Below are 27,921 nucleotides of genomic sequence, written 5' to 3'. Positions count from 1 at the left end.
AAATATCAAGTTTGAAATTGTGCAGTGTCAAGTGATTTTTCTTCTGGAAATTCCTCGTGCTGTGAGCGTGGTGCTGGATGCCCTGGTGCTAGGTGCTTCTGTGACACAGCCAGGGAGGGGCACAGCATTGGTGCTGGATGCCCTGGTGCTAGGCGCTTCTGTGACACAGCCAGGGAGGGGGCACAGCATTGGTGCTGGATGCCCTGGTGCTAGGTGCTTCTGTGACACAGCCAGGGAGGGGGCACAGCATTGGTGCTGGATGCCCTGGTGCTAGGTGCTTCTGTGACACAGCCAGGGAGGGGGCACAGCATTGGTGCTGGATGCCCTGGTGCTAGGTGCTTCTGTGACACAGCCAGGGAGGGGGCACAGCATTGGTGCTGGATGCCCTGGTGCTAGGTGCTTCTGTGACACAGCCAGGGAGGGGGCACAGCATTGGTGCTGGATGCCCTGGTGCTAGGTGCTTCTGTGACACAGCCAGGGAGGGGGCACAGCATTGGTGCTGGATGCCCTGGTGCTAGGCGCTTCTGTGACACAGCCAGGGAGGGGGCACAGCATTGGTGCTGGATGCCCTGGTGCTAGGTGCTTCTGTGACACAGCCAGGGAGGGGGCACAGCAGTCTCTGAGGAGATAAGAGAATCCTCGCAAGGAAGCAAAGTGTTGTCTCCTAGTGCTTTGGAAGCTGTGATTCATATTTTTTATTTCCTCACAGTGGAAAGCTCATGATGGCATTATTTTAAAAGTAGATTGGAACTCGGTCAACGATCTGATCCTGTCTGCTGGTGAAGACTGTAAATATAAGGTATGTGGTGTTGAGATTTCTCATCTTGCTGAAAGACTCAAATTTTGGTGAAACATTTTTAGCATGTAATGTTTTCTTTCAGCCATTTATTTTACTACTGTCTTTTAACTCTAATAATTTAACAACTCACACTGTAATTCTAAGTTGTATTTTAAAGGACTAAGTTAAAATAACCTTTTTAGACTTGCAGAATTTGACTTACTAAGTAGCAACTTTACTATAACACTTAGCTTGAGGGACTTCATTTAAATCAGTTCATTTCAGTTTTTGGAATTAACAGTAATGGTTTATGCTTATGGAGGGTTTTGGACCAAAGAAATTGTGCAAAGAAATAAAATATAGTTAGAGGTATTTTGTTGAAAGAAGTAATTTTAGAGAAAGTTGGTAGAGTCCTTCATGGGTGAAAGTTTTTAATCAAAATATTGAACATGTCAAACCATTGCTATCACATCTAGGAAGGCAGAATGGGTTTTATATTTAATTAAAGATTTAGGGCCCGTTGTGACAGCTTAGCAGCTAAAGTTCTCACCTTGCACCATATGGGTGCTGGTTTGTGTTCTGGTGGCCCCACTTCCCCTCTAGCTCCCTGCTTGTGGCCTGGGAAAGCAATCAAGGATGGCCCAAGGCCTTGGGACCCTGCACCCACTTGGGGAGACCAGGAGAAGGCTCCTGGCTTCAGATCGGCTCAGCTCTGGCCGTTGTGGCCACTTGGGGTATGAATCAGTAGATGGAAGATTTTCCTATCTGTCTCTCCTTCTCTCTGTGTATCTGACTTTCCAAGAAAAATAAATAAAACTTAAAAGAAAGATTTAATAAAATTTGAAAATTATAAATGCTATAAAATATTTTCATTTTGAGATTATTTATATTTCAAGGACTTTGATGTTCTCTCTCTTGTATGAGTTAAGACATTTAACTGTTAATATTATGAGGTAGTCCTTCCTAAATATTTATTTTATACACTATGGAAGAAAGATTTGTTATAATAATATTGTGGCTGCTAAAATGCATTTTGAAAACATTGCTTTTGCAGGTGTGGGACAGTTACGGCCGCCTCCTGTACAACTCACAGCCCCACGAGCACCCTATCACCTCGGTTGCCTGGGCTCCAGATGGCGAGCTGTTTGCTGTCGGGTCCTTCCACACTTTACGCCTGTGTGATAAGACAGGGGTAAGTCCTACGGCTGAGTGAGCACGCATGCGCGGTCATAAGCACGAGAATGCACAGCACGCATGATTCTGGAGCCTCAAAAATATATTTCAGTGAATGGATACTACTGCTTCTTTCTAATCTACCTTTTTAAAGCCCGATTCGATCGGTTGCAGATTCCTGGGATGAAGTGAACTTCCCATTTGAGGAAGGCGCATGTTCACTACTATTTGCCTTTCTGGAAGGGCTTATTTTGAGCCTCAGTGTAAAACATAGTGGAGTGGTTAAGGTATTAAAATATATGCCCTTTTAATTTAATTTAATTCTGCCAATGCATTTTACACAAAATTTTTTTGCATGCTTTGCATAGCGAATTAGTAATAAAATTTAAAAATAACCACTTTCATATGTTTATCAGGAAGTTATATTTGTATACATCTGAGAGCTTTTCCTCTCAAAGAATCCTCCCCACTTCCACATGCTCCGTTTAGAATCCAGGCCAACAGCCAAGCCAGCCTCTCCCCGTTGTTACTGCGGGACGGGGTGCTTGTTCAGATGCCCCAAAGCAGGACGACGCGGCAGGGAAAGGTTGAGGGGAGCTACTTCATGCTCGTCTTAACTGTGAGGAATCACGTGTTTGTTCTTTGACTTCTTTTCCTCAAGTGTAACATAGGATAACGAGCCTTAGGGTGCTGAGAGCCTTGTGAGTGTGAATGATCTGCAGTTGGAGCTCTGTCCTGTCTTCTTTCAGATGAAATAGGACGCCATCCACCTGGCTTTGAAATCAGCTGCCGTGTAATCCACTCAGCCTTCTCCTCTGCAACGCCCTGATTTTTTTTTTTTGAGATTTATTTACTTTTTATTGGAAGGCATATCTACAAAGAGAAACAGAAACACAAAAGGAAAGATCTTCCATCCGATGATTCACTGCCCAAGTAGCCTCATGGCTGGAACTGAGCCAATCCAAAGCCAGGAGCCAGGAGTTTCTTCCAGGTCTCCCATGTGGGCGCAGCGTCCCAAGGCTGTGAGCAGTCCTTGACTGCTTTCCCAGGCCACAAGCAGGGAGCTGGAAGGGAAGTGGGGCCACCAGGACACGAACTGGTGTCCGTATGGAATCCTGGCATGTGCAAGGGGACACTTTACCCCTTGAGCTGTCACCCTGGCCTGCAGCTCCCTGATTTGTTACGTGTGTTTAAACCAGGCTGAACACTGGCTCGCACAGGTTTCCTGCCTACTCACTCGCAGACTTACTTTTCTCTTCTCATACAATTCTCTCACCTTTATCCTACGAATTCTGCCCATTCTTCAAGAACCATCGTGATCACGTCTGACTTTATTTTGTAAAGCCTGTGGACAGATTGCAGTCTGTTTTTCTTTTTAAAAGGATTTATTTGTTTATTTGAAAAGCAGCTTTATGAGGAAGTACAGGAGTGTGGAAGGCATAGATTAGTCTTCCTTCTCATGGTTTGCTCCTCCAATGCCCTTGGGGCCTAGAGCTGGACAAGGCAAGGCTGAAGTCAGAAACTGGGAGCTTCATCCGGGTCTCCCATGTGAGTACAGAGGCCCAAGGATTTGGAGTATTTTATGCTGCTTTCCCAGATATTAGGGAGTTGGATCAAAAGTGGAAGAGCTGGGCCCAGTATGGTATCCTAGCGGCTAAAGTCCTTGCCTTGCACGGGCTGGGATCCCAAATGGGCACCAATTCTAATCCTGGCAGCCCCTCCTCCCATCCAGCTCCCTGCTTGTGGCCCCAAAAGGCAGTCGAGGATGGTCCAAAGCCTTGGGATTCTGCACCTGCATGGGAGGCCCGGAAGAAGCTCCTGGCTCCTGACTTTGGATTGGCTCAGCTTTGGCTGTTGCAGCCGCTTGGGGGAATGAAGCAGCGGGTGGAGATCTTCTTCTCTGTGTGTCTCTCTGTGTATCTGACTTTCCAATAAAAAATAAAAAATAAAAAATAAAAAAATAAATCTTAAAGGGTGGAATGTCTGGGACTTGAACTGGTACTCATGTGGGATGCTGGCATTGCAGGTGGAGGCTTAACGTGATGCTCCATAACAACAGCCCCTGTTTGTTTAGTTTGTAGTATCTGTTACCTAGATCTTTCTGCTTCGTTACACTAGGGTGTTAGATTACGTCATCTCATCAGTAGGGGCACTGTTTTGGAAGATTACTTATTTGTATTTAAAGGAAGAATCACAGAGAGGAGAGAGAGAGACAGAGAGAGATCGAGATCTTTTACCTCTGGATTATCCCTCACATGGCACAATGGCCATGGCTGAGCCACTCTGAAACTAGCAACTTCCTCAGAGTTTCCCTTGTGGGTGCGAGCGTCCAGAGAACTGAAGCCATCCCTGCTGCCTCTCACCTGACACCTGGTGATCTAAGTTGGGAGTGGAGCAGCTGGAACAGGAGCCAGGGCCGTGTGGGCTTGCCACCACTGCAGGTGGAGAGCACACACAACTGGGTAATTCAGAAAGTTCCTAGAAAAAATTAATCCCAAAACAAGCTTATTTTAGTAAAAAAATGTTTAAAATACACATTTTCTATGAGTTTTTCAAAAAATTATTTACTCATTAGAGAGATTATCCATTCACTTGTTCACCCCTTGGTGCTTAGTATGCCTGTGGCTGGATAAAGTGTATAACTAGCAGTCAGGAACAAAATGCTGGCTTACCTTGTTAAGTGAGTCCTTGTTAACAACTTCCTAGAGTCCTCATTTGCAGCTTTTTGGAGGGCTCTTCATATGCATGGATTTCAAAACATTTTTGCTTGGAAATATGCTGAAAGGTAGAGACAGAAAAATAGAAAAGGATGGAGACAGAATTCCCGTTTACTGTTTCGATTCCTAAATGCCTACAAGAGGCAGAAGTGAAGCGGGGAGTGGTACCTGGGTTCTCCATCGTGTGGAAGGAACCAGTTCCTTGTGCCCTCCATGCTCCTCTCAGCATCTGTTTACGTGGGAAACTGGAGGCAAGACCTGCAGCTGGGAACTGAAGCCAAACACTCTGTTATGGCACCTGGCCGGAATGGCTCACCCAAGAGATTCTTTTTGAGGTAGTACAGAACATCTTATTGTAAGTGATAATTCTATCCGCAAAGTACTTTAAAAAACTGTAAAAAATGGATCTGGGATAAGCTTATTTTGATGTTAAGAAATTTGAAATTCATACTTAGTTTTACATAAGATACATTTTCACTAACTTTTTAAGGACCCGTAAATATAAACATTTTGAATCAAAAGCCACTGGTGATTCCAGAGTCCTACAACCTGTGTGTTGATTGTACCCACGTTGGCAGCAGGTGGAGTATAGACAACCTGGAGTTCTGATGTGGCTTCCTGGTGCCGGGGGATGATAGAAGATAGTGTTGTAAAGAAGAAATCGTGGTCCCCCCAGTTACGCACACTTACCTGTCACAGTTCCCTGAGGGATGGTCTTTGCTTGGCTTCCCTTGGATGTCTCAGAGCTGGAATGATTTTCTAGGTGGTATCTATTGGAAATTTGAAAGGTCTAGACCACCCATGGCTACCTGAGACTAGAGACAGAGGATGGGAGAATTAGTAAGCAGACTGAAAAAAGTATACAAGAACAGTGACGAGGAAGCTACGTATAAGAATACAGTCTTTGGAAGACTCATATTTGTAGAAGATTCCAGTGTTAACATAGCAGCCCAGAACCAAACAGGCTCCTGAAAGGCCCTTGAGGCCGCCAGGCCAGGTGACCCTGGCCGAGCACGGGGCTGCTGAGCGGGCAGGAAGCGAGGGCTGAAGCAGAGCTGTGGGAGCCTGGGTGGGTGTTAAAGGCGTGCTGCCGAGCTGAGCCAGTCGCCGAAGGATAGTGCAGGGTTTTGTTTGTCTTGGCTTTCTCAGGTCATTGGTTGACCACGGAGACGGTACCTGGAGCCCTCAGGGTCCACATGGGCAAGTGCATCGTTTGCCGGAAACGGTGAGGGGTAAGCACTGGGTAAATAACGTGGGCAGCCTTCCCCAGGCCGTCACACAAACCTCGGCTTCCAGGGTTACCTCATATTGTTGTTACAGTTGTCCAGTTACCAGCAAAATATTCACATTATTCTAAAAAACAGGACAATGTTTATAGGACAAAAGAGTCTGAAACTGTCCCTGAGGAAACCCAGTGTTGTAACCTATCAAAGATCCACCAGCTCTAAATGTGATTGAAGAGCTAAAGAAAAAGAGAATAGGTCAGAATCAATACGAAATACCACGAAGATATAGAAGTTACTAAAGAGGGCCCTATTAGGAATTGGGGAAAGTAAGTAAATAATTAAATCTAAATAGCCTTTAACCTCAGAAATACGGTCAATTTCTTCACTACTGAGTTCCATATGAAACTGCATCACAAAGCAGTGCCTTGCCCACTCGGCGGAGAAGGGGGCCACGCGCCGCTGCCAGCGCGCTGGTGGGAGCGGTGGCTGGTACAGCTTTCCTGCAGTGTACCTTGGCAAGACCTACCAAGGGCTTTAAAACTTTTGACATAACCCTTCTATCTTCAGGGAAGTATAAAAATGTATCACATATTTATTTTTCACTTATATCTTGTATGCATTAACTCCTTCCTAAACATGGATTGAGATTTGATTATGTGCTAGGCACTTGCTCCAGATGTCAAAGAACAACAGTAAACAAGGTAAATTCCTTGCTCTTAAGCGTTTTTCATTCTGGCAGATGAAAGATTAAAAATGAATGATAACGTTAGTAAAGTGGTGGGGATATTTAGCTGGGAAAGGAGGAGATTATCTTAGGTTATTCTGTTTGATCATAGAATATCAAAATAAATGTACCAGCTAAATGTTTGTTACTGGCTGGTAAGTAAAATAAATTGTGGTACAAGTGGTACTTAAAAATAAAAATTACAATACCACAACTATTTTCTAGATTCTGTAATTTTATTTTTTATTTTTTTAGAAAATGCACGATTCAAGTATATAAGGAAAATACTCATAAAAGGCAAAAAGTTTACATTATTTTAAAGAAAGAAGTATACAGACTGTATGAATGAATTACACTAACTTAAGCAGAGTGGAATTCAAGGGAGATCAAGTTTGTATCTGACCTTGTTTTTCACTATCGTTGTTGCTTTTATTTGTCAGTAGGTGGTGCTGTTGCTTGGGTAAGAGTTAATGTTTTGTGATTCTCATTTTCCCTGTCTGAATATTCAGTTAGTCATTATCATAAAAAAGACTTTCTCCATTCATTCATTTAAACTAATTGCAATGATTCATGATCTGCACTAACTGGTCTCCCTGCCATTTGTGACTTTTTATTGTCAGTGATTTAATACAATCTATAACATTCTAATTTGTAGTACATAAGAGAATATTAATTTTAAAAAAGAGTTTGTGTGCCTCAAAGAACTAGAAGAAACTGCATTTCTTTTCCACTGAAACTTAATTTATAAATATACAAAAATGCTTTGAAAAAGTTTGTGGAAAATGGAATTAGAAACTTTATTTTGGTGCAAAAAATTTTGAAAGCCATTCATAGTATTTGCCTAATCTTTTTTTTTTTTTTTAAGATTTATTTAGTTTTTATTGGAAAGGCCAGATATACAGAGAGGAGAGACAGAGAGGAAGATCTTCCGTCCGATGATTCACTCCCCAAGTGACTGCAATGGCCAGTGCTATGCCGATCCAAAGCCAGGAGCCTCTTCCGGGTCTCCCACATGGGTGCAGGGTCCCAAAGCTTTGGGCCGTCCTCGACTGCTTTCCCAGGCCACAGGCAGGGAGCTGGAAGGGAAGTGGGGCCGCCGGGATTAGAACCGGGGCCCATATGGGATCCCGAGCGTGCAAGGTGAGGACCTTAACCACTGCACCACCGCGCTGGGCCCCATAGTATTTTCATAGTACACATTTCTCTGAATTTTGTGAAGACCTCAGTTTCATAAATTGAACTCGTGATTCTTTGACAGAGATTATACATCTGAGGATTCTTTTAATGCAGTACACTTATATAGAAAATAATGGCATTGGAGAGGTAATTTGAGAAGTCAAATCAGGTTTTGTTTTTGTTTTGTTTTGTTTAAATATTCATTTGTTATTTCCCTGTCAGGAAATAGCCTTCATGTAAAAGTAGCTTGACAGAATATGAAAGAAAAAAAATCTGAGCTCTTCCTCTGTGGTAGAAGTGATCTTTTGACGGGTCAGTACTTTATAGAAGCAGTCTGTATCGTTGTGTCCACATGGCCATTTTGCTTTAATGTAGCAGCACCCGCATGTTTGTCAACCTCTGAAGGCAAAACTTCAGTGATAAGTTTGCAAAGTTAAATCCCTCCTGGGGCATGAGCCAGAGGGCCGCAGATCTTCCTGTGTGTCTATGTCTCACTGCATTTCAGTCGAAATGAAAGTAAGAATATAATAAGTAAATAAGTAGGAGACAAAGTTGAAGACCTCTTCCGGGGCCGTGGGTTCTTCATCCACCATGTGATGTGCTGAACTGGGTGGTCAGCTCTCTCTTTACTCCAAGTTCCATGCGCATTGGGTGTCCTGCTGGCTTCCATTTGTATTAGTGATTAAAACAAATTCTGAATATTGACATGTTAGGTGAGAAGAAACAGCACTGTCCATTGTATGCCGGAAGTGGGAAAATCTCGAGCACGGCTGGCAAATGGTGCCACTCATGTAATTGTACATTTATTCTGGTTTTATTGTAGTTGATGTAAATGTACATGCTCTCTCTCGGAAGCCAGGGAAAGGGGACAGGTAGGCCACGGGTGTCCAGAGCGCGCGCGTGCTGGGGGAACACAGTGTTCCCGTGTGTCTTTACTTGGATTGCTACTTCCATATCTACGTGCTTTTTTGTCTCCTAGCTGACTGACATTCCCCTTCTCGGTTACACGACACAAAATGACCAGTGTGACCAGCTGTTAGGGCTTCATCTGTTCTGTTTGAGATGGTAGACTTCAGGGAAAAGCTCACCAGGTAGGTACGCAGACCTGGCCTGGTTAGGTCCTGGCAGGCTGGTGAAGGGTATACAAACCTGGCTGTCAGAACTCTTGGCCCAAGTCCATGAAGATTGTTGGTGCTGCCCAGATCCTCGCACAGAAGGCAGGGAAGGAAAGCAGCCAAACTCAGTGTTCGTTGTTTGTGTTTCAGAGTCATTTTAGTGGAATTTCTCGAAAGTTCCGAATTTAATGTGCTGAGAGATTTCCTTTTTACCTGAATACATTTCTAATTTTATAACGAGAAGCGATGAGAAAAGCAGTTATATTTTCAGATTCGACAGAAAGCCACATTTGTGAGAGAAGTCATAAAATATAGACCGTGAAGCAAGGGTGTGTGTTTCCTATGTCGTGAGCGTGGGACTCTACAGTTCAGAGCTGAGAAACTCAACAATTGATACAAACAAATTTAGGTTACAGAATTTATTTTGAAGCCTTTTAAAAAAGAACAGCTAACACATAATGGCTTTTTACAAATGTTGCATTGTAGGGAATTATTGTGTGGTTGAAAGATAGTTTTTGATGACAGCATCTTGACTAATTCATTACTAGACTTGATCCATTTGCTCAGTTTGATTAATTTTTGACAAGGCTAGTTTAAAATTTTCTTTTTGACAAAAATATTTCAAAATTCTTTCACAGGCAGAATACAGAAGGGAGAAAGAGAGGTACCGTCCATCTGCTGTTCATTCCCAAATGGCTACAGCGGTCTAGGCCGGCCCAGGCTGAGCGGGGCTGAAGCCCGGAGCAGCAGGTCCTGGGGTCTCATGTGCTGGCAGGGTCCGAGGTGGTGGCATGCCATCTTCGGCTGCTTCCCCAGGCACACGAGCAGGGAGCTGGGTCAGAGGCAGAGCGGCCATTCTGATACAGGGTGTCGGTGCTGCAGGCAGCGGACTAACGTGTTGTGCCATATGCCAATTCTTGGTTTTAAAATTTAGGAATCTCTGCCTTTACATTTGCTCTTTGGATATATTTTTTAATTGTAAACCTCTAGTTTGCTTAAAATCATGATTTAGCTCTGGCAAGAAAGGCTTGCTATGGATACAAACCCATTCATTTCTTTGACAAATATTTATGAGTGCTAATTTCTGTATGTTTTTCTAGCTACTCAGTAAATAACATATCTGTTTTCTTTGAGTAATTCACCCACTACTTATGTAAACAGATACTTACATAACATAGTGATTTAATGGTAAAGGTTATGATTACTGGGGGTCCAGAGAAGAGAAAGAATAATGATAAAAGGTCAGATATGTCTGAGCTTATTGTTTATGAGACTTAATTGGTTTAAATGAAGTTCCTCATTGTGATTAACTGAGAATTTTTAAAAAACCAAGAGCAAAAATATCTTTAAATGACCAAAGATCATATAACTGTAAATGCATACACACACATATATATATATAACTGAGCAACACAAATTTTAGTTTGGTCTTTTTATAATATTGATAAAAATATAAATTTAAGTCTCGACCTAGATGTGGAGAAATTTGCCTTTGTCTGTCTAGTGTTTTTCCGTGTGCAGTGTTTAAATCATTAAAAGCCTCTGTAACATGTATGTAAGGCCCAGTCGGCTCTGCCTGTGCATGCGGTGTGTCCCACGATGTCCACCCACATTTTAGGGGAATGGTGCTACCTCGTTGTCTCGTCAGTGCTCCAGAAAGCAGGCTCCAGCATTCACACCTTCTGCTCAGCTGTGCCAGTACCAGTCGTGTAAAAAAAATGGAACCAAAGGTGTTCTTTCCTTTTATCATGGTCCTTAAATTGCCTTTTCCTTTCTTGCCCTTTCCCCTTTACAGAGTTCTGTAGATTTTTTGTTGTTGTTGTTAACCATTAGGCCACATCTAATTATTTGCTTTATCATCTGTGAGGAACTATTGATTTGACAATTCAAAATCTCTCCCTAAGGGACTTTTCCTCCGCTATTCTAAGATGTCCATGTTTCCTCTGAAATAGGCACCTGTATCTTACCTATGATTTCATTTTTCTCAGTGTTAGGACATACTGATGAAGAGAGCAACAATTTTTCTCAATATTCAGGTTTTCTTTTTTACAATTTGTATGATAGGATATTAAATACATGTTTTATTTGATGTCATAAGCCTATTTTGATGCTTTCTTTTAAAGATTTGTTTATTTTGCTTGAAAGTCAGAGTTAAAGAGTGCAACTGCTGGAGCTGAGCCGATCCAAGCTTGGTTACAGGAGCTTCTGCTGTGTCTCCCCCATGGGCGTAAGGGCTCTAGGTCGTGGGCTGTGCTTTGCTGATTGTCCAGTCCGTTAGCAGGGAGCTGGATTGGAACTGGGGCAGCCAGGGCTTGAACTGGTGTCCATGCGGTGTTCTGGCACCACAGACTGAGGACTAATGTGCCATACCACCCTACTGCCCCCTGATTGTTACTTCTTTTTAAAATATATCTGGTTTGATATTTAAAATGCTTTCTGTTGGAATCCTTGTGAATCTAGTCCTGCATGATCAAGACCAAGTTCTTTCTACTTTGATAACAACATAGCCAAAATCTTACTGAGTTTAGTTTTTTTTTTCATTGTAAGTCTTTGGAAGCTAAAATCACAAACCTTAAACTGCCTTTTAGAAGTGGTAAGAATCCTTTTTCTTATGTTTATGCTCATATCTGAATCTGAATCTTAAAAAGTAAAAACAGCAGTGGGCATCAGTTCTACAGCTACAAGGAAACAGATTCTGGCAACAACTTGAATGGTTAAGGAAGCAGACCCTTTCCGGGAAAGGAACACGGTGCTGGTAATATCTGATTTTAACTTAGGGAAGCTTATGCTGGGTTTATGGCCGCTGAGTCTAGAGATGTAGAATCGTGAAGTTGTCTTGTTTTATGCAGCAGTCATTTGTGGTAGCACTAATGAAACACTAGTGGAAGTTGTATCTTTATGGCTGCAGTTGAAGGACAGTCTCGGCAGTGAGTTATGGGGCGAGGCCGTCCTAGGCAATGATTTCACTCTAGTTATGGATAAGAAAATTTCTCCCATTAGTATTAATAAGAACCATTTCATAAAATATTATCATGTAATTTGTCCCGCCCACCTTCCTCCGTACCTTGACCCTCCCCTCCCTAACTGGAGGTACGCGTGGACAGGCAACCCTCTTAGTTATATGAACAGTATTAAAAATAAAATTAAAAAATTTCTGTCATGTAAGTAACACATTAAACTTGGTTTTTATCATGCCAGTTTCTAAGTGACTTGTCTACCAGAAAACAGGATTTGGATGAGGGAGAGAGAGGAAAGGCCTAGCACTCCACTTATGACCCAGGAAGATGATTCTAGTTGAAAAATTTTTGGTAGTCCTAGAATCCATGGATCCTGGCTGTGTGTGTAATGTTTGTTCTGAGACAAAACCAAACTTACAATCTCACATTGTTTCAGGGTTTCTCCGCCTTAGTACATATGTATGTATATTGCTGAACCTTTCAGAAGCAAACAACCAGTGATTGGACTTTGTTGTCAGTGCGACACTGCTCCTTGGTAGGCAGCTCAGAATGGCACTTGTGTTTTAGCTGTAGGTCATGCTGTGACTACAGACCAGTTTTGTGTTCTACAAATTTCTTTTATAATTACTGCTTTTTTTTCTTATATTCATCTTGTTCTTTTTTTGAAATTATTTGTACCAAACCAAGCCAAGCCAAAAATATTTGTTTGAGATTAAGGAGACAGGGCCCAGCGCAGTCTCCTCATGGCTTAAGTCCTTGCCTTGCATGAACCATATTCCCTATGGGCACTGGTTTGTATCCTGGGTGCTCCATTTCCTTTACAGGTCCCTACTTGCACTTTTGGCCTGGGAGAGCAGTTGAGGATGGCCCAAAGCCTTGAGACCCTGCACCTGCATTGGAGACCTGGAAGAAGTTCCTGGCTCCTGGCTTCAGATCAGCTCAGCTTTGGCTGTTGAAGCCACTTGGGGAGTGAGCCAGCAGGCAGAAGATCTTTCTGACTCTTTCTCTATGTAAATCTGACTTTGCAATAAAAATAAATAAGTCTTAAAAAAAGATTAGGCAGGCCCGGTGCAGTGGCACAGTGGTTAAAGTCCTCGCCTTGCACGCCTGGGATCCCATATGGGTGCCGGTTCTAATCCTGGTAGCCCTGCTTCCCATCCAGCTCCCTGCCTGTGGCCTGGGAAAGCAGTCGAGGATGGCCCAAAGCTTTGGGACCCTGCACCCACGTGGGAGACCCGAAAGAGGCTCCTGGCTTTGGATCGGCATAGCATCGACCATTGCAGTCACTTGGGGAGTGAATCATCGGACGGAAGATCTTCCTCTCTGTCGCTCCTCTCTGTATATCTGGCCTTTCCAATAAAAATAACATAAATGTTTTTTTAAAAAAAAGATTAGGCAAATAATTTAAAATCTCACCAGTGTTATGAAGACAAAATAATAAGTAACATTAAATAATCTAGTTAGAAATGCAGAATAAGCTTGTATTTCGCATAAATGTAAGGGAAACTCAAAACAACAAAAATAATGAAAGCAAAAGTAAAAAAAAATAATCCACAGTAAAATTTAAAATGTTAAGTATTTTCGTTTTTCTGGCTATGATTATTATAAAGATATTTTATATCTCTTAAAATATCACTATATATAATGACATACCGATTTTATCTTAATATTTTATAGTTTCAAAATATTCATATCCTATGAAAGCAAGGGAAAATTAGATTGGAGGGGAATGATAATACTGAGGCAATTTTTTTTCAAGATTTATTAATGTTTTTAATTGGAAAATGAGATATAGAGAGAGGAGGAAAGTAGAGAGAGACAAGAGAAGATGATCTTCCGTCCAGTGATTCACTACTTAAGTAGCCAAAATAGCTAGAGCTGCACTAATCTGAAGCCAGGAGCCAGGAGGCTCTTCTGGGTCTCCCATGTGGGTACAGGGACCCAAGGATTTAAGCCACCCTCAACTGCTTGCCCAGGCCACAAGCAGGGAGCTGGATGGGAAGTGAGGCTGCTGGAATTAGAACTGTTACGTGTATTGACACTGTAGGCATACACGGTGCTAGAAAGTCCAGCCTCCATCTTTGTTCTGGAATAAGGATGCGTGTCAGCCTGTGTCTTCCCTTCTCAGTAAGCTGGTCTCCGTTGTACAGCTCCTCGAGATGTACCAACACGTGTACATATTTACCTGTGTATCTGCTGAGCTTCTACTTTGCATGAATATTATTTTATATCAGAAAGAAACATAATATTTGTCTTTTGGGGATTGGTTTATTTTGCTTTTGGGACCTTTTAGTTGCAAATGGTAGAATTTCATTCTTTTTAATGGCTGAGTGGTATTTCATAGAGTAGATGCCACAGCTTCTTCATCCACTCCTCCGTTTGGGGCATTTGGGTTATTTCCATGTCTTTCCTAGTGTGGATTGTGTAGCTGTAAATATAGGATTACAGGTCACTTTCGCATGTGCAGATTTCATTTCCTTTGGATATATTCCTCAAAGTGGGATAGCTGGGTCATATGGCAGATCAATTTTCAGTCCATCTTTTGTTGTGAAAATGCTGCTATAAACATGGTGGAGCAGATATCTTTTGCTACAATGAGACTTTTTGGCATTTACCCAGTAGTGGGACTAATGGATCATATGGCAAGTCTATTTTTATTTTTTTAAAAATCTCCATACTGTTGTCCACAGGGGCCACACTAATTTGTATTCCCTCCACACACAGATGCTAGCATTTGTTGCTATCTTTTAAGTAACAGTTATTCTGATAAGGATGAGGTGATGTCTTATTTTGTTTCATATTTTTATTTATTTAAAGATTATTTTTATTGGAAAGTCAGATTTACAGAGAGAAGGAGAGACAGAGAAAGATCTTCTCTCCTTTGGTTCACGTCCCAAGTGGGCACAATGGCTGGCGCTGAGCTGATCTGAAGCCAGGAGTCAGGAGCCTCCTCCGGGTCGACCATGTGGACACAGGGTCCGAAGGCCTTGGGCTGTCTTCAGTTGCTTTCCCAGGGTACACACAGGGAGGTGGATGGGAATAGGAGCATCCAGGACAGGAAACGGTATTCACATGTGATCCCAGCACATGGAAGGTGAGGATTTAACCACTAGGCTATCATGCTGGACCCCTTATTTTAGTTTTACATTGCCTTAATGGAAACTGACGTTGAGCATTTTTCATAGATTTATTGCTCACTTGTTTTCTTTTGAGACCTGTTAACATCTTTACAAATATCTTAACTGGACTGGTGTTTTTCTTTTTTGAGGTGGGTTTTTTTTGCGGGCGGGGGAAGCAGCGACTGATATATTCTAATTATTAATCAGATAAATATTTTGCAACTATATTCTTCCAATCTGTGTGGTGTTTCTTCTTTTTGTCAATTGTTGATAAACATTTCTACAAAAAAAAAAGTGAAAAAGCAAAAACACTCAGCCAAGAACAAGAAGAAAGCGAGAGTTAGACTGTAGATTATGAAGTTCAGTGAATGGAAAGAGAATATGAGTTTTTGTTTTGACAATAAATTAATCATCCATCTAGCAAATGCTTGTAATGAAAATGCACATAATGCCATTTGTTAACAAGATTGTTGTGTTCTCACTGTTTGCTCGCATTAGCAGGAAGCTGGAATTAGGAGTAAAACTGATGTAGGTGCAGGTGTTGCAGTAGATGCCTTAATCAATAGGTTAAGAAGCCGTCCCCTTCAATAATTTTAGCATAAAGATGCATTCTTTTGAAAAATTATCTAAATATGTTAGCAAGTGCCCAATCTAAAACTTCTTACAGACTTTTTCAGTAACCATTTTTCCCCTTTTGTTCTCTCCCCAGTGGTCGTACGCTTTAGAGAAACCCAACACTGGCAGCATATTCAATATTGCGTGGTCAGTTGATGGCACTCAGATCGCTGGAGCCTGTGGAAACGGACATGTGGTGTTTGCGCATGTGGTGGAGCAGCGCTGGGAATGGAAAAACTTTCAAGTGACATTAACTAAAAGAAGGACCATGCAGGTATGAGTGTGTCCTGATGCTGTTTAAACCTGCTGCTTTGCACGGTCGCCCCGTGCAGAATAGGGAAGTGTCAGTGCCTTCGTTAAGCACATTTAATCACGCTTATAACAATTCGGCCATCTTACAATGCTTTAGTTTTTATTTTAATATTTATTCAGTTTTTCTTAAGACTTAAGAACTTTTCAATTATATAAAACTTAAATACCTACAGCTACTGCAGATTCGGATTTAGGACAGAGAATGAAATATGAAGCATTTGGGGGATATGTCAGTTTATTTTAAAAGGAAGGAAGGAGAAGGCAGTGACAAACAGGGACAAGGTGGCTTTGTTTCTTAGAGCTGATCTTGAAGCAGGCCTAACCTTATTAACTTATTGTTAGCTTAAGAGTTTTGCTTAGTTATAATTAGATGAATTATTTAATCTGATTAAAATTATTTCAAGGGTTGCCTAAGAAGGTTAAAATACAAAAGTGGTAAGAAGTGTGAGTTTCCCTACCCATTATAGGTTTAGCTTTGTGTGATCTGGTGTGTGGCAGTCAGCGATGTTCTGTGCTAACAGCCCATCTCAGGACTCCCATGTGGGCTGGTGAATCAGGCTGACCCGAACAGCTCTTATGGACTCTCTTCTCCAAACCACCAGGTCTCAGTCCCCACCCTTGCCTGCAAGTTCAGTGACCCTGGGAGTCACACAGGAGTCATCCCTCACCTACACGCACAGTGGCCTTATCCATGGATGTCCCTAGGCAGCAATTACATACTCCAAAAACCCTAGAGCTATGGCAGCCAGCAGGTGGAGCCTGGCACCACTTAGTGCACAGGCCATCCAAAGCCCAGGACTCACTCACCCCATGGCCAGAGTCCCAAGCATTGAGTCCAGCCTGGCTCAGGTACTTTTAGCAGCTGCCACACTGCTGAGGGCTCCCTCCACCCAAGCCTGTGGATGACACCCTCTAGGCTCCTCCCACTGCAAGGTGGTGGCAGCATGGTGGAGCCAAGGACCTAATCCAGTTCCCAAGATCCCCTCACGGCGTACTTACCATGAGGGGAGAAAACTCTCAGGCCTGGGCAAGCCCAAGTCTCGCTCACTGCGTGGCAGCAGTGGTCATGGCCAGAATGGCAAGCATTGGGTCTGACCTGGCTCAGGCACCTCCAGCAGCCGCCACACAGCTGAGGGCTCCCTCCACCCAAGCCCCGTGGCTGAACCAAGCCTAAAACATTTAAGTATGCAGCATCTCATTTTTTTGGAGTTGTAAATGCTGTACCCCGTCTCACAATGAAAACAAGTAATTTTGATGTGAAATACTTTGTAAATTAATGTTGGAAGTTTGGGACCTAGCATTAAGAAAAGGGGAGAAGTGGCCAGCGTTGTGTTATAGCAGATAAAGTCCTTAGACTGTGGCCGTTTTGGCTGTTTCATTCTGGTCCACCTCCTTCCTAATAGCCTGGGGAAAGGAATGAAGGATACCCACGTGGGCGATCCCCAAGAAGTGCCTGGCCCCACACTTTGGCCTGGCTCACCCCAGCCGAAGCAGCCATCCGGGGAATGACCAGTGGATGAAAGATTTCTTTCCTACTCTGTCTCTCCCTTTCACTCTCTATTGCTCTGACTTTCAAATAAAAATCTTTTTTTTGTTTAAAGGAAATGTTAATATTTTACAGGTGAGATAATATCAATTATGAGCTTTCCAAGGGCACAGGTTCTGTATGTATGTCACCTTTGTTCCTTCTAAAAGGCACGCCTCCCACCTCCCCCAACTTAGTGCCTTTCATGTAGCAAGCACTCAGCAAATGCATTTAAAATGAGTTGAAGTGAGGCTGAGGAGGAGGCCGCGGACCTTGTGCCGATAAGTCCTCTGCCAAAGGGAGGAGTACAGCTTTCTCTTCCACTTTACTGTTTCAGCTCCCCTGATCCTCAGTAATCATATTGCTAGAATTACTTAAGCATTTCTAAGTGTATATCATGTTATTTCTAAGGCGGAGCTAATAAAATATTCTGTTAATTCAAATAGCCAGCATTTTTAATTTGGATAATATAGTCATTAGGCACATTATCAATTTTTACTGCTTTATTTACTCATTTAAAAAATTTAAAACTTTTTAATTGGGGAATTTAAAACAGACAAGTAGGTAGTAGTATCATGAAACTCCATGTTCATATCATCCAACTCAAATTACCATCAGCCCATCATTAAGCCTGTTCTATCCATGTCCATCTCTACAGTCCTCTGCCAAATTATTTTGAAGCAAGTCTGGACATATTTAACAATGTCAGTATATAAAGCTAAAAGATAAATCTCTTTGTTGTAACATACCTGCAATACTGTTATCTTACCTTAAGAATGATGGTAAATCCTTAACATTATCAAATGTTAAATTTGTTTGTATAAGGGTCCAAAATGGTTTGCACAGTGCAGTTGATTAATATGCCTTATTTTTATATTTGAGAGATCAGAGAGACAGACCTAAAGAGAGGGAAAGATAGAAAACAGAGGAAGGGAGGGAGGGAGGAAAGAGGGAGGGAGGGAGGAAAGAAGGAGGGAAGGGGGCTGAACACTTCCCTTAATGTGTCTTTTAAATCCACATTTGACTGTCAGTTCTCTCTTCTCTCTGTTTCCCTCCGCTGTAGTTTGCTTGGTGAAGAAACCAACTTGCTTAGCCAATAGCAGTTGTAAATCTGTACTTCACTGATGGTGTCTGCATGGTGTGGTTTGACATGCCCTTCTCATTAATAGTTGGATTTAGATGATGGTGTAAATACATATTTCTGTTAATTAACTTGAGAACTAAAATGTTTCATTGTCTTATCTATGAAAAAGAATGAACTGTGAATTCTGATCAGCTGATTCGAGAAAATAGTTATTATATAGTGCATAAGAACCAGCTAATATAATATTGCTAAAATGACTTCTTGCCTCCTCAGGTTGAAACTATCTAGAAAGATTATTTTTTTTCTACTTTGTCTATTTAAAAGAAGATAACTTAGACTTATCCAGTTGTTACATTTAACCCTGGCCTGGAATGACATAAATAAGTGTGCATTTTAAAAAAGATTTTCTTATTTATTTGAAAGAAAGTTGCAGAGAGAATGGAGAGATGAACTGTTTGCTGATTTCCTCCCCCAGTGGCCACCATGGCAAGGAGGGGTCAGACTGAGCCAGGGACTTCATCTTGCTCTTCCCCATGAGTTGCAGAGACTCAAACGCTTGGGTCATCCTCTGCTGCTTTCCCAGGCCCTGAGCAGGGAGCCAAGGAGAGCTGGAGTAGCCGGGACGTGAACCAGTACCCACATGGAATGCCAGCATCGAGGGTGGTGGCTTTACCTGTTGTACCACAACACGAACTTGACCCTTAAGTGTATATTTGAATTCTTCCCTCCTTTCCCTTGCCATCTTCTTAATTTACACGGATGAGAGGAGAACATGGTGGGTGCAATGAAAATAATTTTGAGAAGAAGAAATTCATGAGTCAACTCAAATCTAGCTGGTTGGGAATGCCCTGAGAACTCTCCTAGTCGTATCTGTTGGGCATTTGGTCAGCTCGCCTACGGCAGTCTGTCTTTGGGGACCGTCTCTGCAGGTGTCTGGGAAGAGGCCTTGTCGGGGGCTGTACTTCACAGCAGCTCTGCAGAGACATGGGGTTTTCATACAGACTGAGGATATGAACTTACATAAACTCACAAATAAATTATATGTAAAAGAAAGGTACTCAGAACTCACTACTTCAGACTCTGTTATTGTATTTTACTGTCAGCTGTGTACCTGAGATTATTTACATCTGCTGTGTGTAATACAGTGTTACTGCCACAGGCTGGCCAGCCTCTGTGTATCTCCTCTTGACTAGCAAAATCCCACACTTTAAAACTGGTCAAGGTAAAAGTCTTTAAATTACTAATCAGTAAACACTGTGAACAGGCTTGTTTGTTGTTTGCTTGTTTCCAGAAAGCCAGTTACTTAATCTTTTTTATACAAGTTTCCTGATTGTATTGAGTCATTCCCTTCCTTTGTCTGGCTTTCATCCCCTGCCTTCTTGAACAGGATACGCAGAGCATACAATCCTTCATCATTTTTGTTTTTTTAAGATTTTTAAATTTTCATTGAAAAGGCAGATATACAGAGAGAAGGAGAGACAGAGAGGAAGATCTTCCATTTGATGATTCACTCCACAACAGCCAGTGCTGCTCCAATTAGAAGCCAGGAGCCAGGAACTTCTTCCAGGTCTCCCATGCGGGTGCAGGGTTCCAAGGCTTTGGGCCGTCCTCGATTGCTTTCCCAGGCCACAAGCAGGGAGCTGGATGGGAAGCGGGGCCTGGGAAATTAGAACCAGTGCGCATATGGGAACCTGGTGCATGTAAGGCGAGGACTTTAGCCACTAGGCCACCGCGCCAGGCCCCCTTCATCATTTCTTAACAAGTCTGAGTCCTCAATATGACTGACTATCCATGGTTATCCTGGGCTAGATATTAAGCTCAGATGCCTGCCTGAATTCTCACTGAATACTTTGTCACTGTCAGGCTGCATGCTAACTCTTCTTAGAGTAGGCGGGTGATTCTGTTTCCTAATCTCTAGGTTGAAAATTGAATCATATTAAATTACTTAAAATTGTGAGTAAATACGAAGGACCAGCTTTCTGCATAGCAGGTTAAACCACTATCTGCATCTCATGTTGAGCTCCAGTTCAAGACCCACTTGCTTCACTTCTGATCTAGCTTCCTGCTAATGAGCCCGGGGAAGATGGCCCAAGTACTTTGGTCCTGGTCCCCCATAGGGAGACCTGGTTGGAGACTCAGGCTGCTGGGTGCAGCCTGGCCTACTCCCTTCTCTTGCAGCCATCTGGGGAGTGAACCAGTGAATGGAAGGTGTCTGTCTTTCCCTGTCTTTCTCTGCTTTTCAAACAAGCAAAATACGTGTGTTTTAAAAAACTGAATGCTATGTCAGAGAAGGTATCTCCTGTTATAACACCAAAGCTTTGAATATAACTATTGAATAGAATTGAATATAATTGTTTTGAATATAAGTTCCTTGTGAGTTAATGTAAGTTCATTTTTGATAATGGCCTTTAAGAGTTTGCATATACTTCTTGACAATTAAGCAACTAGTGCAAGCTGCCTTTACCAAATGACTGGTTGACTTCCCAACTGTCCAGCCAACTCAAGGCTAAAGAACAGAACAGTCCCCACAGGCCACAAGCCGCCACTCCCCAGGCTGGCTCTCCTACGGGAGAGGGGGCCGTGTGGGTAGACCCCCATGGGGACCACAGTGAACGGTTTGCTTGCCCCAGGTGAGTGAGCGGGGTAGATGACATGGCTCAACTATGCCACCTGCAGTGCTAACCTTATGGGCAGATCTGTTGTCATGGCTCATAACTCATTTGTTCTTAACTCCTTGTTTAAGGTAAGATTAGGATGGGTGAGGGATTAAGAAAGAAACATTTGTTTTTAGTGTAAGAAAATTTGTATGTTTTTATATCCTGTTTTAGATCACAGATGTCATTTTACATATGCTGTTCTGTATCTCTGCATGCTCCAACATGTGCTGATGGCCGACCATTCCACAGATATCTTTGTTCCCCTGTATGTTGTTATGGAACCTCTCATCACAGCAGTAATATTTGAATGAGGATAAGAGGTGGGGAATAGATAGTAGAACTGCACTTATCCTTGTTAAGGATGCTGAAACATCATAATCTGAATAACTTGTAAGCAATGGAAATTGTTTCCCCTGCGATTCTGGATGGCTGGGAAGTTCATGTGCAGCCTTGCTGTCCGGTGAGGGCCTCCTTTGTGGTTCATAGTCTTTCTGCTGTAACCTCACTTGGAGGAAGGAACAAAGGAGCTCTCTCGTGGCGCAAATCTCGTCCGCGAGGGTTTTTTTATTTTTAGAGCAGTATGTTTCCTTTGGTTTTGTAGAACTTAAAGTATGCCCTAAACAGAGCTATTTTTTACTGTGTTGAGCAGGAGCTGTGGATTCTGTTTCCAGCCTCTTGTGTTTCCATCCTCTGTCTGTATTTCAGAGTTGGAGCATTTTCACACGATCACTTCACTGCTGCATCACTCTGTGAGCTGTGCAGATTGGGCATCTTCATTGGTCCTCTGCTGTTTCTTTCTAAAAAATGTTCTGTATCTGTGTTTTGCTCTTGATTTACATTCTCATCTATTCCATCTTATGTCTGGTTTCCACTGAATTCTTCTTTCTTATATTTAATTAGATAACCAAGAATGCATTCTTTTTGTTGTTGTTGTTCTAGAATTTTTCTGAATTCTCTAACTAAATTTTTGATGTGCTTTAATATTGGTTGGTATTCTTATTTTTGTTGCTTAGGTTCGTAACGTTCTTAATGACGCTGTGGACTTACTGGAATTCCGAGACAGGGTCATAAAAGCATCTTTGAACTATGCACACTTGGTTGTTTCAACGTCTCTTCAATGTTATGTGTTCTCGTAAGCACCTTGCATTTCTTGAAAATCTACAATTTTGCCTATGATGAAGAATTTATTCTTAATATTTCCCATCAACTTTTTATGATTTATTTAAATGTATTTATCACAGAGGCAGAAAGACAGAAATAGAGGGGGATAGAGAGGGAGAAGGCTCCTATTGGCTACTTCATAAAGGCTGAGGCCAAGCCAGGCAGAAGCTGGAAAGCAGGAACTCAACTCAGGTCTCCCACATGACTGGCGTCCGTGGGTCTGCACTGGCAGGAAGCTGTCTCTGGGAGCCAGCGCTAAGGAGCTGCACCAGACACTCCAGTGTGTGAGGTCAGCAGCTTCGTGGCTAGAGCAATTGCTCCGCTAAGAAGTTGCTGTTTGCAATACCAGACCTCAGCAGCGCAGTTTGCCCTTGTCGGGGACTGACTGTGCTCACATCGACTCATGAGTGCTACACTAAAAGTTTGCTTTCCTTAACCTTGCTTCCCCTCTGCTTCTCAAGGGAATGGCAGTGTTGAGATGATTTGTTAAAAAAATAGTATACTTCTATATTTGACATTATTTTTCCCATTTTAGCAAGTAAATATCTAAAAGAGGCAGAGTGATTAAATAATTTGCCTTAGATTGAAATTTTAAAATTTTTTTTATAAACACAGCTGGTATTTGAATCCAAATTCTTTTTTTTGTTTGTTTAAGATTTATTTTATTGGAAAGGCAGATTTAAGAGAGCAGAGAAAGGAGAGAGAGAGAGAAAGATCTTCCATGTGCTGATTCATTCTACAGGTGGCCACAAAGGCCAGGATTGAGCTGATTCCAAGCCAAAAGCAGGAGCTTCCTCCAGGTTTCCCACACAGGAGCAGGTCCTAAGGCTTTGGGTGTCCTTAACTGTTTTCCCATGCCACAAGCAGGGAGCTGGATGGGAAGTGGAGCAGTTGGGACAAGAACCTGTGTCCACAAGGGATCCTGGTACTTGCAGAATATTAGCCATCATGCTGGACCCTGAATGCACGCTCTTTATAACTTTATACCTCTTTTGGTTAACAAAAAATGATATAGTTAAAACAAATATGCTGGTTTTTAATGAAAAGAACTTCTAGAAAAGAAAATTAGCATTCTGTATTTTCATCTGATTTTTCAAGTCATTATATTGATAATCTTGTTCTATTCAACACTATAACTTGAGTTTATCTGTGACGTGTATTCCAATTGCCAGAGATCTCAGATATTTTCTAAGGAGATGTTAAAAAAAAACCTCACCTAGTCACTGCTTTTTAGGGGTGCCTGTGTTCGAGTTCCAGTTCCATTTTCAGTCCCAGCTTCTTGTTAATGTGGGCCCCGAGAGGGTGCACACGAGGGCTGAAGCGCTCAGGTCTGCCACCCTCGGCTTCAGCCTGTCCGGCCTTCAGACATGGGCGGTACTTCTCAGTCCTCCCACGAAGGCTCATTCTGATGATGGAATTAATGAGATGCTGAGAAGGTTTTTCCCACAAAGTATAATAGCATACATCTTCAACATATCGGTGTACCTGAAACATGACTCCTCATGCCAGTTATTAGCAGTGTTTTATTGTGTTGCCTGATATGTGTATTTGTAAATGAGAGGGTTGTCAAGCTCTACATTGCCAAGCTAAATTGTGCCTGTTTGCTGTTCATTGCCACCTTTCCTCCCTGTCTCCTGATGCAGAAAATGCCAGTCTGCTTTGAGTTATTGCTTCTATGAAAGTTACTCACAAAATTCAGAATATTTGGGAGTAATGAAACTTATTTTACATTATAAAACCAATTTTGTTGTCTGATCATGGGTCTTTCCATTTATAAATGTTCTCTTTTCTTATCCCAACCTTTGAATCATATTATCCTGTACATTCATTTATTTATTAAATTACTCAATAAACATGGGCATATATTACATTTATATAACATATTTTTAAAAGAACTTTTTAAATTGGAAAATCAGATATGCAGAGAGGAGGAGTAACAAAGGAAAATCTTCCGTCCGTTGACTCACTCCCCAGGCAGCTGCAACAGCTGCACCTGTGCTGATCCGAAGGCGGGAGCCCAGAGCCTCTTCTGGGTCTCCCACATGGGTGCAGGAGCCCAAAGCTTTGTGCCATTCTCAACTGCTTACCCAGGCTGCAAACAGGGACCTGATGGGAAGTGGGGCTGCTGGGATTAGAACCAGTGCCCATATGGGATCCTGGCATGTGCAAGACAAGGTCTTTGGCCACTAGGCTATAGCACTGGGTCCTCATTTACCTAACATCTTATGCTATATCAATAGTACATATTTATGGAAAATAATATGTAATTATAAAATACTTCATAAGGTGTTTTTGTTTCAACTCAGCAGTAACATCAGGAGGCCTATAAAGTACATTCATTATGCTCATCAAGTTACTGTTATTGTAGTTTTTTTTTGTTAGTACCTATGATCTAACACAGTTTGCCACATACTTTATGTAAGTCATCATTGCCCTTTGCAAGTAAGGGAACTAATGCTTAGAGAGTTAAGCTGTTCAGTATGTATGGATAGGAGGTAGCAAAGCCATGTGTCTCACTGATGCAGCTGTGTCCAGCCGTGCTGCCAGCGTCTGTCCATTGAGAAACATCAGGCGGATCTCAGGCCGTGAGGAACAGGCTGGGCCCTCCGGTCCTAGTTTACATACTGTAATATGTACAGGAAGTATGTGTTGAATGTCCTCCTCATGCTGATTGTTGGAGACCCACAGTTTCTGCTTCGTAGCCATAAATACGAACATGTAGTGATTGCTTTAGAACAGGAAGCCAAGTGCTGTAAGAGTAATATATCTGTAAGTATTGTGAAACTGAAATCATTTCAAAAGTTTTTGTATTTTAAATGTTAATATCCATTTTCCTTGTCATTTAGTACGAAGAACTGGAATACACCACTTATATTTGATCTCAAAGAAGGAACTGTTAGCTTAATTCTGCAGGCAGAAAGGTAATTTGTTTATGATGTTTAACTTTGGGGCTTGGGGTTTTAACTGTCTCACAAAGCAGTCAGTAGTCTATAGAGCATCCGTTTGCAGAATGGTATGGGAAACATTTAGAGTCATCTGTCAAAAAAAAAAAGAATCTGTTATTTTTCAGAGGGAAAAAGTCAGTGGTTCAGAAATTTTGGTCAGAATTTCTTTCTTAAAAAGCTTTTGAGGATTATATGTGACTTATGTATCTCACCATATATAATGTTAAAGGTGAGAACTAGGAAAGGTATTTATTTACAATGATGGGAGTAGCTCATTACAGGTAATCATCAGGATAATGATGTGAAATCCTTTGACTGTCTGATTCCTCTAGTTCTTATTGTGTTGTTTGAGTTCTGTTTTTCATTTTAGATGTTGGTTGGAAGTAATTGACATTATGAGCCAACACTAAGCTGAAGTCAAATTCCCTGAACAAACAATTCTGTACCGTAACTTTTACAGGACTGACCACTCCAGGCCCTTTAATGATGGTAAAGTAGGAAAAGCTACCACTCACGAACCCACACTTTTCCGTGATTGATCCTTCTGAGCAAGCGCAGGCAGGCAAGTGCCGTGTAGCGCAGCTGAGTCAGAGGCCGGACTTGGCTTCAGTCCAGTAAAACCTGGGACACTGTGCAAGTGTAATCGACATTTCCCTAAAACAGCTGCCCATAAAACCTCTGCTCTGCAACCATTTACTTTTATTTCCTACCGCTTCACTCGTCGCCTAACCAGCTCTTCATGGTGTTTTCATCAGGTTTTCCAGCCCACTGCTTTTTATAAGTAGCAAACCAGAAGAATGATAGTGCAGGTGAATTGTTAATCTGGCACAAAAACAGGAACAAAAGTAACTGCCTTGCAAAGAGCACAGAGAAAACGAACTCGGAAGTGTACAGCTGAGCAGTGTGGTTGTTCTCAGCAATGACAGAGTCTCATGAATGGCCAAGCCGTCAGTGATGGAGATGCTGCAGAGCGTAGTCAGACAGTCCCGAGAGATCAGGAAAATGTCACGTCACAGGATGAGCCATTGAGTGCAGTTGTAAAATGTGACTCATTTGTTTGTGTCATAGAATTTTGAAAAAAAAATTCTTTTTACCACTTGAAGGATGACAGCTAGCTACAAAAATCATGTTTCTGAAATGCTTTTTTGCTCATGATTACAAATACATTTACTTATTTGTGAATTTATAAATATAATTGTTAAATATGTTTAACAGGGACATATGTTAGTAGCATTAATAATTAAGCATTTAAGGATTATTTTAGGTAGTACTTTTCACTGGTCTGGTTTACAGACTCAGAGATGTTTTCCTGTTGAAATAAGGTATTTATTCACATGGAGGCTTGAAGACTAAAGAGTGCTTGCTCTGAAGAGAAAATGCTTATGGTATTGAGACAGAAAGTCAAAACATGTTTCATTTTGTTAAGGTTGGTAATATTGTTTTCATACACAAATGTGTATGGCAATACATTAATGTGTTAGGCCCAAACTACCTCCCAATCCTAAAGTATTAATTTAATTGAACCATGTACCATTATTTTTCATTAAATACCAACTTTTGATTGGCCTTAGTGTTTATTTCCTTTTGTTTCCAAGACAACAGAAAAATTAGCAGTTTCTGAATGAAGGAATTTTAAAACATTGAACATAAAGTTCTGGAAAGTGGTAATATCTTGAGCATTGGGAAAGCAGGCATGCCAGCAGAGCAGTGTGACTGTGCACACCCACATGGGCACTCGGAGGGAAGTGTAACAACGTATGTTACGTATTTTAAAGGGTTTGCTTTTTTTGATCCAGTAATTGCGTTTTTCAGTTATTCTAAGGATAAGTAGGATAGACACACAGAGATGTATGTACACTATAAACATAGTTGGAAATAGAATAATTTGAAATAAGCTGAATGTCTATCAGGAATTAGTTGAGTAAAGTTATTGTCTATATTTTGTTTGCCATTGTTATCTATGTGGAGGTGAGGCCTTGGACAGGTTTTGCTTTCTCTTTATTGTTTGAATTTTTTTTTACAGTATTCATATATTTTCAAAGGAAAAATATTTGTTTTTAGCTAAATAAAATGTTTGCTTATTTAATTGGTAAAAATAACTACACAGAACCCTATGCCTTCAATAAAACTGTTAATAAATAAACTTGGGCCCGGCGCGGTGGCGCAAGTGGTTAAAGGTCCTCGCCTAGCACGCCCGGGATCCCATATGGGCGCCGGTTCTAATCCCGGCAGCCCCGCTTCCCTTCCAGCTCCCTGCCTGTGGCCCGGGAAAGCAGTCGAGGACGGCCCAAAGCTTTGGGACCCTGCACCCGCGTGGGAGACCCGGAAGAGGCTCCTGGCTTCGGATCGGCATAGTATCGGCCGTTGCGCTCACTTGGGGAGTGAATCATCGGACGGAAGATCTTCCTCTCTGTCTCTCCTCTCTCTGTATATCCGCCTTTCCAATGAAAAAATAATAAAAATAAATCTTTAAAAAAAAAAAAATAAATAAATAAATAAACTTGAGTCCATGCTGCAGAAAAAATACAGATTTTAAATTAGAAATACATAATGTACATCCCTACATAATTTTAAAGCCAGATGCATCTCATTTTGATAAATTACTGGACATAATGTTGATTTTTGATTGTTTTTTCA

The 27,921-nt window shown here is 41.7% G+C and overlaps 1 protein-coding gene across 2 annotated transcripts in view; it reads left to right on the top strand.

Moving 5' to 3' along the window:
- IFT80 (intraflagellar transport 80) overlaps window positions 1-27,921 on the top strand; it is a 100,896-nt gene that overhangs the window by 36,335 nt on the left and 36,640 nt on the right. For both annotated transcript variants that reach the window (XM_040974880.1, XM_040974881.1), the window contains exons 7-11: window positions 710-799; window positions 1,833-1,970; window positions 15,695-15,874; window positions 22,192-22,310; window positions 25,186-25,260. In XM_040974880.1, the coding sequence (XP_040830814.1) occupies window positions 710-799; window positions 1,833-1,970; window positions 15,695-15,874; window positions 22,192-22,310; window positions 25,186-25,260 (602 nt within the window). The remainder of the gene's footprint in view (window positions 1-709; window positions 800-1,832; window positions 1,971-15,694; window positions 15,875-22,191; window positions 22,311-25,185; window positions 25,261-27,921) is intronic.

This window comes from Ochotona curzoniae, unplaced genomic scaffold (genome assembly GCF_017591425.1).
Source record: "Ochotona curzoniae isolate NIBS_2020 unplaced genomic scaffold, NIBS_Ocur_1.0 contig_2599, whole genome shotgun sequence".
Lineage (NCBI taxonomy): Eukaryota > Metazoa > Chordata > Mammalia > Lagomorpha > Ochotonidae > Ochotona > Ochotona curzoniae.
The sequence above is the reverse complement of the archived record's forward strand: the minus strand, read 5'-3'. Positions and strand labels throughout refer to the sequence as shown.